This window comes from Ptychodera flava, chromosome 19 (assembly GCF_041260155.1).
Source record: "Ptychodera flava strain L36383 chromosome 19, AS_Pfla_20210202, whole genome shotgun sequence".
Lineage (NCBI taxonomy): Eukaryota > Metazoa > Hemichordata > Enteropneusta > Ptychoderidae > Ptychodera > Ptychodera flava.
Window position 1 is genome coordinate 35182033 of NC_091946.1, and position 10139 is coordinate 35192171.

Consider the following 10139-nt stretch of genomic DNA (forward strand, 5'->3'; position numbering starts at 1 on the left):
CAAATTTATGCATTATTTTCATTATTTTATTTTCAAACCAAATTTGGTTAGTGTAAATGTGCTAACTGAAGGACATTTATAAAAGTATCACTGCTTGCTGATTTGAACCATGTCTGCACATTTAAACGGGCTGAAGAATAAACGGATGCCATACTCATAAAATGGCGCCCACATGGAAAAGTATAAAAAGAGTATTTCCTGCATATACATATCATGATCATACCGGAAACAAGCATGATGCCATCTGTTGAATGCACAACACACGATGGCCAACATTTTGTTTTTTTGATGTTGTATTCTCTGTCATACGATGTTTTTGAAAATGGCGGGAAATCTAAAATCATGTTAAAACGTTTGAGTTACATGCCATTTTAGACACTTATGACAGTGTTATACTTTTTCAGTGTTTATTAGGTCTTATTGAAGGAAAGCTCATGGAATACTTTGAGATCTGTTTATTACACATTCGCTGCTATTGTGGCTTTGACTTGATGCGAAAAAATTAAATTTTCAATTTTCGCAAAAACGAGATGGCGAAATTTGTATTTACTTCAAAATGAGCCCCAAAAAGTGGTAGACCAGAGTTGTTGTAAAAAATTGTGTCAAAATATTGGTTCTCAGGTGCATTCTACCTTAAAACACACTAATATTGCAAAGTACAAAAGCGCTGATCGCAAATGACGTCACTGTTCTCTCATTAATATGCATAAATAAACATTTCTCCGCATTTTCCGCATAAACGACGAAAATAAAACCTGCGAGTGTTAGAATGGCTATATAGCGTCACACTTATTCGTATGAATTGATGAATGAGCTGCAACAGCAGCCGCGCATACAACAAAATTTGTCTGAATTTCAGCATATTTGTCCGAAAGTCGCGCACGTGCAGCTATATTTAGTAACAAATCCGAAATCGCGATCAACACTATTGCAACAAAGGCCAGACTTGCAGTTTGATCAATATTGTTAGGGCCTTGACGACAGACAAACCAAAAACTAATGAAATTGAAAAATTCACAAACACACAGAAAAGATATTTCTCACATTTTATTCAGATGTTTAGCTGGAAATTACAGATCAACAAGTTTCATATTATCTGATGTCAGTCTACAAGAATGAAAGATGGTGAACTTTGCATCCGTGAATCTGATGACAACTTTGGATGACATGCAGAAAATAAAACTCCAGTAAAATCCATGATATTCAGTGTTCCGATGGTAGCGACAGAAAATCAACACTGGAGTAGTGAAACAACATGATGGTACCTATTACATTCAAAATCAACACGCCAGCCATTTTGGAATGACATTTCCCAAGCTTTGGAAAGTCTCAGTCAAATAATCCCAGGTACACAATATTTTGAGTCAAAGTAATTCACAAACAATTTTAAAAACACATGATTAAACATTTGCAGCATTAAAAATGGTAACGCGATGGAAAAAATACCATGTACATTCCAATATGGCTGGAATCATCAATAATGTAAAAGTGAGAAATTTCAACAACAAAAAATCATTCTGATGTTACACTATCTAAACCTATTGCTTTCTCAAAGCTATTATAAAAACATCACAGGTATTTGTTCCACACAAGCTGAACAGCTCCCTCGTGCAAAAAATGATGGTATAAAAATATAACTATGTAAAGTGATTCTTCACTGATTTTAGGCATGCATAAAGCAGATAAACCATAATTACAGATGAACATTGCTAAAATGAAACAGAATTTTCAGTTGCATTTATACCTTGAATAATTCATAATCAGTATATTTTTTAAAGATTCCACAAAAGATGGAAAACATGATTTAACCTAATACCATTGTAACAACATGATTCTAAGCTTTATTGTAACTGTTCACCTTCAAGCTTTGGACTCATCAAATTGTCACGGTTGGGTCCTACATACAAGAAACTGGGTTGCAATGGTAAATATGAATATGAAATTCAAAATTCAAATGGTAAACTATTGATAATGACAAAATCTGTGACATGCCTGATGATCTGAAATGCCAGTTTATGCCTGATGATCTGAAATGCCAGTTTATGCCGAACAAATACACAGTGAGTTTGACTTGTTAGCCTGCTACAAATGTAAATAAACTACATCCTATTGATTTTGCTTGCAGTATAAATATTGCCCTGTGGTGGAAATTAAAACACAATGTACGACATTGACAAGAAATCAGAATATTTACAGAGATTTAAAAAAGTAACTTCAAAGAAACAACCGATAAATTAAAAAGAATGATGAAGATATAAGATTTAAAGAGACACAAATAAAAAAGATATGTACTTTTTTCAGATTGGTTTAAAATTTGACAGCATTGATCTGGCCTGATGTGGAAGTTTATAAAGAAATGGTGTTTCTAGAAATAGGTTGAAGCTAAGAAAAGTGGGAAAATACGGTAGTTCAGTTTATACAAATGACAATAACTATTGCCAAAAACCTTCACAATGCAATTGATAAAATAGTGAAATACTATTCCATAGGCAAGGGGAAAAGCAAAGTAATTCTGGAAAATTAGAATTGTTGGAGTGGATAGTCGGAGTGAAAAGAAAATAGGCATTGGTGAATATAAAATCACTAAGTGGTAAGGCAAGAATTGTAAATACTAGGATATCTGCAGTATATGCAAATCTCCCATATTGAAAAAACCACAATTTACTGATATCAGCACGTTGTCTCGCAAATCTAATCAAATTATCAGATGAATTGATTATGATCATTTGGTACAAATCAAGAATGTAACATTCGTGGCCTGATTGGCTAAGAGAATGCCTCAGTTTTATGATTCTTGCCTTTGTGATCGTTAAGAAATGCCTATTGCTAAAGATGATGATGAGAGGATAGTCTAAAAACACCCAATCCCCAACAACCGATAACAAACTACTTCATATACAGGTGGTTTTTCCCAGTCTTTTCCAGTCAGTGTTTTCATAGTTCCAGGACATCAACAGGTGGTACTTTGGCAACTTCAAAGAAAATTCTGTCAAAAAATTAAACACAAATCAAATTACCATCCATTTTTTATTAACAATAAAATTCTTGTTTGCGTTCTCCATTTATTTCATGAATTGTGATCTTTCTAAACAATATATTGACAAACACTAGTGTGTAAAGTCAGGTTCACTTTATTTACATACAGCACGTTGAACATAAATTTCAATACTTGCAGGTAGTAAAACCCCAACTGATGCGCAATAGTTATGACAGGCATGATAGGGCAGATATCATTTGACATGCGGTGGAATAAAACACGGGAAAGAACACCTACAACCTAACATTAATTAGTGCATTTTGGACAAATTTTCTATTCCTGAGTTGTCGAATTGGTGGAATAAATTGCACAGAATGGGATTTACTCTTTAGCAGTGGTTTCTCATTTGTAATTTTCACTTCAGAAAATAGCGATGGTGATGAAATGGCACATGTAAGTTACGTAGTAGGTACATGGAATTAGGGTATTCGCTTATTGCTTGTACTTGCTTGCGTTCAGTATTGAGTATTTAACATTCTATATAGTTACTTGTGTTCAGCATTGAGTACATTGCATGTACTTACTTGTGTGAGTATTTATTTCTGACAGTCATGAGTTGCTTGTTTGGCTGTGATGCAACCAAGGCATTCAGTTGTCTGACACACTGCATTAGTTCCTCACTCTTGTAGCCTGAGTAGTACTCCAGCGTTGTGTCCTGCATTAATTTTTTTGTGTTGTAAGAAAGAGATAGGATGATTAAAAAATTATTGGAAAATCTGGAAAAATAAAAAAGACCGACACTGTGACATTTTGAGGAGTATTTCAGTGTGGCTTACATGTAACAACGCTTTTGTTGTATTATGTCCTGCAAATATTCATTAATACCATAATGTCACTCTTTGATTTGTTTTTTGCCAAGAGCATAAATTGCTTTTTGACATAATTATGTGTACCCTCTACGCTTCTTTTGTTTGATTTCTTGGCATCGATGGAGAAAAAAGTCTACTTACCCATTCTTGAGTTTTCTTCATTTTGAATGCCAGCAAAAGTGCAGATGCCGCAATATGCGAGTCAAGGCACTCGATGAAGTCGTATTCCTGAAGTGTGAGTTCAAGCACATATCTGGCAAGTGTCAGTGTCTCCATGTTGGCTTTGGCACACTGGAAAAAAGATGGGAATAGGTCAAACCCGGAATTCGAATGGACCACGGTACAAACAAACCCACGTGTGTAAACGCGCATAGACGAACGTGTATTTCCACAAGCGTATAGTGGGTTTGTTTGTACCGCGATCACGTGATCTCTTGGGCGTACTGAGTCTGTAGACGCATCGGGTCCTTTTTATTCCGCAGTAGAACCATTATATTTTTATGTTTGTAACTTTTCAAAAATCATCATTGTGGTGCAGACTGTAAATGGATGCTATCACCACTGTGATATAGAAATAGTATAACTATATCACTTCATAATATGAGTTCAATAGCTCCAAGGGACATTTTAGTCATGATGTGCACACAAATGTACAGATGTGTACATGTATAATTAACCCTCAACCTGCCAAGTTCATTTTTCACTATCAGGTCAAGTTGGTTAAAATCTAATGAGCAAAACATGTTAAATATGGTGTATTATAACAAAAACTTATCATTTAAAGGGGAAGTTCACCAAGGATGATTTTTACATATGTGGTAGCTCTGTGTTCATTTACCCCAGAAAAGCTATTTTCACCATTTATAACTCGCCCGATTTTCTACGAAAATGATAAAATAGTACAGGAAGTTGCCCATGTAATTTGAATCATGGGAAAAAGCCCCAAGCTTGGAGCTTGCATCATGTGATACGGAAGGGACCATCTTCGGATGGGTATGGCCCCCACATTGTCCACTCACAGTAGTACAGTAGTAAACAGCAACACAAAATCTGACAGTGGACAGTTTATTATAAGTGATTCACCGTTTATGCAAGGATACTCAGTATAAACAAAAGTTATGTTAATACACACAGACTGGTTTGAGCCTGGGTGAGTGGACAATGCCGTACCCATGGGAAAATGGTGCCTTCCATATCACATTATGCAAGCTCCAAGCTTGGCGCTTTTTCCCATGATTCAAATTACATGGGCAACTTCCTGTACTATTTCTATCGGTTTTTGTAAAAATCGTGCAAGTTATAAATGGCGAAAATAGCTTTTCCAGGGTAAGTGACCACAAAGCTAGCACATATGTAAAAATCATCCTTGGTGAACTTCCCCTTTAAGGTTTGGTAGCGCGCTGTGGTCAACTGAGTGATTACTAGAGCATGAGTTTTCAAAGACGCGTAGTTTAATTCCCATGCAACTGAGGAAGGAGACTACACGTCTTTGAAAGCTCATGCTCCAGTAATTATTCAGTTGATCACTGCGTGCTACAAACCTTAGATTTTATGTCACTGTTGATCAACATGGCTACATTGTCTTATAACAAAAACTTGAACGTTTGAAGGCCCCTGAAAATGCAGATACTATAAAAACGATTTTTATGAACTAAAGCTGCTAGAAAGACCATCCAAGCCAAGTGGGTGAAAATAATACATGTGGTTTTGGCTAACCATAACATTTATATCACATTTAGATGGGGAAGTGATACTGTCTGGCAGGTACAGGGTTAAAGTATGATGTTTTTTGACAAAGTTGTACACGGTTAGGCTGATTACATGGTAGATGCAGCATTTCAATTCAAGCTCAGCTTTCAGCCATGTTAGTTACAATGTCAAAATGGGGTACATTACATGGATGACATCACAGGATACCAAGTTACAACAAGCTGTTAATTCTGAGCACAGAGTACCTCAGTGGGGTATTTTGAGGCACTTTCTATGGCCCTGGCATGTCACTGAAAGCAAAACAAACACATAACCACGTGCCCATGAAGGTCGCATTCTGATCAACCTCTTTGCAAAGAACCTCACCTTTGCATATCTTCTGAGGAATCTGTATGACAGTGGCATTCCGATGTCGAAGCCAAGAGTTTTCAAAACTGTCCGTTCCATGCAGAGAAATTCATTTCTTTTGTAAGCATCGTCACAGATGAAGATGAAATCATCCAAGACCGGTGGACACCGCTCCTGCAAAATTGACATAAAATAATGATATAGTATTAGTTTATGGTAGCTTAATAAATCTGAATTAATTTCACAAAACATGTTTTCACTTTACAGGTAAACAGTAAACATCAACACAGATGAGGAATGAATTGGAAATTGAAATGAATTACATGTATTTCAAAAAGGAAAATTAATTGCTGCCCTGTTATAAAATTAAGCCTTTAGCCATCAGGTTTGACCCAACCCAGTTATCAATGTTGACCTGTTCACAGGGAATCACATGTGTGCAACTTGAGGTGTATGCAACTATCAAATCACTTTTGTGGAACAGTACTGCAGTTGCTGACCATATCAGTTAAACCGGAATTCAAGTGGGCCATGATACAAGCAAAACCAGGTGCACAGAAGCGCACAGCAATATGTGTATTTCCATACATGTTTGTACACCTGGGTTTGTTTGTACCGCCACCATGATCTCTTGGGCCTACCTTGTCTGTAAAACACACTGTGTCCCATTATTTGGGGGTAGGACATAACAGTATGGTAGACATCCAATGGCTACCAGCTACGGGGTAAAATGAATAACATTTTTTGTCACAAAGCATAAACGTGACAAGATGGAAATCTACTGTATAATTGCATGCTGGAACACCTGTCATTAAAATTATGCACTCACGTCAAATTTGCATGCAATAAATAAGGCTGTGGCTCCAACCAATTGCAGTGTTTCTCTAGGGACATTGGCTTCCATGAGATACCGGTCGACAATCTTCACAGCCAGGTAAAGCGTCTCATGATTCAGTTCAAAGTTCTCCTGCACTTCAACCAGCCAGTCGACAAGTATTGCGCGCATGTTGCGGGTGATGTCTTTCTGTTTCTCCACATACGGAGTGATTTGGAACAATAACTGCGGGAAAAATAATACCGTATCAATTTTATCAATTAGACTAGATATATGAATTTCTGACTTTGATAAAGCCATAATTTGAGACATGAAAATTTTGATCACTTACTTCTCTTTGTTTGTAGTACTTAAAGATGTCATTTGCATAAACGGGAGCAAGATTCGGATCGTGTTTGTTCTCTTCATCAATGTCCGTGATTGCCAGCTTCATACAGACCTCATCAATCTGGAGAAAAATTAGAAAAAAGTCAGTATAATTACAACAATTGCACTCAAAGTTCTTGAAAAATTTGTCTTGGGATTTGCAGCAATGTGAAATAACGCCAGTAACAGTCTTCTGATGTGATTGAAACTAAATTTGCTGAAGATAAATTTGTTTGATGAGGTTACACAGTTGAGAGATGCCCTTCCGTCAGTTCTGATTAAAAATTTGAGTCACCTTTATACAGAAATGTTCTAAGAAATGTAAAGATTTGGAACTCTAAGTCTACATTCTGGAGAGAAAACTGAAACTGTCCACATGAAGTAAAATAATGACAATTAAAGCTACGCATCTAGCTATCAGATGTACATGTAAATATAATCAGTACAACCGAGTCAGGCATTGAGGCCTGATTTCTGTACATAAAGTTTTGACTCTGCGTGCAATGAAGTCAGATGCATGTAGGGATGTGTTAACAAAACCAGGAGAGACAGAGATACTATTACATGCACATGTTGTACATATGTAGACAGGAAGAATCAAGGTGGGACTCAATTCCTGATACTAACCATCTCTTCTTCTTTATCAGCTTTTGACTTTTCTTGGTTCTTTTTATTCATAAACTGTACCTCTGAATCTGTGGAACTGTTAAACACACAAGGAGAAAATATTTCAAAAATCTGGAGGAAGTACAATCAAGTCACACAGTTGAGATGCAAATCATTCATACACATTCACTGAGACTGGCCGATTTGGTTGAAATGAACCACATAACCTGTGAGCATTTGTTGGTTTGCATGTAAACATGTTTACTCAAGAGAGGGAGTTGTGATTAAATTGAATATAAATGTGCATGAATTCTTGTCATTCTTCATCCTAAATATGACACATTTTTCCTTGCATTGTTCCTGAATGCTATTTGCACTTTGGAAAACTGTACCTTGCTGCTTACCAAGTTTATGTCAAAAGGATAATGATGTTTATGAACGATCAACAGAAGCAATTATTGTATGTCACATCTCACCTCGTTGATTCCTGGGAGCTACTCTGTGAGATCTCCATGACGATTTCCATACTCTCGTCTTCATCTTCTTCCTGAGTGGCAAGTGGTGCCAACCTATCGCTGCTAGATGCCTTCACATCCCTTGCTCTGTTGCTTGAAACTCTGTACACTTTTTTGATTCCTTCTTTCTTCTTATTTTGTAGTGCCTGCAATGTAAACTTACAGGGTTAACTCCCATAGTTTGCCTCCCTACTTCACTATCTTGGAAGATGTCTTGTCTTACTAAGAGACATACAGATATGTATATTCCACAGGACAGTGACTAACTATAAGTGATTGCTAGTGCTCCACCTCCATGAATTTACAAGTCAAGTTTGGTCATAAACAGACAGCAGCAACAATTTCAAGTCAAGCCAACATCCTAAGCTAGTGCACACCTTGAATTGCTTTATATTCTTTTCCAGAGGGGAATATCAAAACAAATTGAGGGTAATTTATTCAAAAATATATCATTTCCTCCGCTTCTCAAAAGGACTGGAGGACTACCCTTACATTAGTACATTGCATTGCTTTTTAGGCTAATATGCATATGCATATGTCATCACTTCCTGGACACCTTTCACACTTTTATCACGTTTTCTATACACACCGACAGGAAGTGATATTTATTGTTTGGCTTGTTATCATAGAAGCCTGCAGGAACAATCGAGTTAATCATGAAGTCACGGAACAACTCACATTGTTGGTAATATCACCGAATGCTGTTCTCTTCTTTGGTCCGTTGTCAGTCGGCGAACCACTTGATCTTCTTTTATGTCTTGTGTTCATACCGGAACTTTCTGCGGGTTGACTCTATCGAGGGGGGGAAATGCATTGAAAGTTTGTTCAAGTTACACAAACTTTTCAGCGGTGAAATTTTTGAACATGGTAATAATGGTACTAGGTTTTCCGCCGATAGCCTGGAACCATCGTGAAGCTACACAGTTCTATGGAATCATATTCATATGACACTAGCCTTGAGTATGTTGTAGTGTAGCTGTTCTGTAGGTTATTATTCAAGATGTCTACAAACATCTACACAGAAGAATTCTGCATGTCATGAATTTACACATTAAACGTACCATAGCTCAAAATGGCGATACAGCAACCTCCTGACTGGCTGGCATTATCGTATACGTACCAATTTTGCAAATGTCTGTAAATTACTAGTAATGTGAATTGTTTCAATGCTTTGTCAAAATGCAATTGCCATTCGAAAACATATGAGTACCACAATCAGAAAGATCTACCGCTCACTCAGCCAAGATTACAGTAATCTACCCAATGAGTGATTCAATCCCGTATCACGTACCTGTTTTGCAACAGAGCTGTTCTTCTGTCGTCGATTATTCCCGAATGGTTCGTTCATCGTAGGGAGATTGGTTGAAGCCCCGCGTCGAGTGAGTGGCATGATATATGTTGCTGTTTTGGAATAGTGAGCCCAAAACTATAAAAGGCGAGTTTGAAAGCGCTGCCCTCGTAATAACGATAACAGGAGAGATCGAATCTAACAGTTGAGAGAATTTTTCAATGAACAGATGTAGATGTTGAATGCAAAGCAACAAAAGTATTTGATTTGGCAGCAAATACTTTGTTTCAGGAATTTAAATGCTGCACAGCTATTTTCGCTTGAAACGGTTATGGAATGAAATCGCCGAGACCTTTGGTCTAATCTAATTCAGGCACTTGGTCTTCAAGAAACTTCGTTCTGGTGTCTTCAGTCGTCGCTGGCGCGTTTTTACAACATCAATAATCCTGCAAAGTGTTAAAAATGGCCCAAATTTTTGCAAGTCGACTGGCGTCACCTTTCGGCGTCAACAGCTCCGTTGTTTTCCACTTACCATTGAGGGATTTGAAAAACACGCTTTAAATATGGAACACCCAACTTGCCACCGTGATTGGCTATTGAAGACACATGTGGCCAATCAACGTAA

The 10139-nt window shown here is 37.1% G+C and overlaps 1 protein-coding gene across 1 annotated transcript; it reads right to left on the reverse strand.

Annotated features, from left to right (window-relative positions):
• Nucleotides 1–1032: 1032 nt before the first annotated feature.
• LOC139119392 (G2/mitotic-specific cyclin-B3-like) lies at nt 1033–10096 on the reverse strand. Its single transcript, XM_070683187.1, has 10 exons — nt 9518–10096; nt 8905–9018; nt 8188–8372; nt 7733–7808; nt 7071–7187; nt 6734–6964; nt 5923–6078; nt 3988–4137; nt 3562–3692; nt 1033–2986 (listed from the first exon to the last, which is right to left on the reverse strand). The coding sequence occupies exons 1-10, from the start codon at nt 9614–9616 to the stop codon at nt 2935–2937; spliced, it is 1311 nt and encodes a 436-aa protein (XP_070539288.1). The 5' UTR covers nt 9617–10096; the 3' UTR covers nt 1033–2934.
• Nucleotides 10097–10139: the final 43 nt, after the last annotated feature.

Coding starts and splice junctions, on each gene's coding strand:
- LOC139119392 (XM_070683187.1), bottom strand. CDS start 9,616: ATGCCACTCACTCGACGCGGGGCTTCAACCAATCTCCCTACGATGAAC. Junction 6,965..7,070: donor AGTACTACAAACAAAGAGAA/GTAAGTGATCAA, acceptor TTTTTCCCGCAG/TTATTGTTCCAAATCACTCC. Junction 2,987..3,561: donor AGAAATAAATACTCACACAA/GTAAGTACATGC, acceptor ATTTTTTGACAG/AATTTTCTTTGAAGTTGCCA.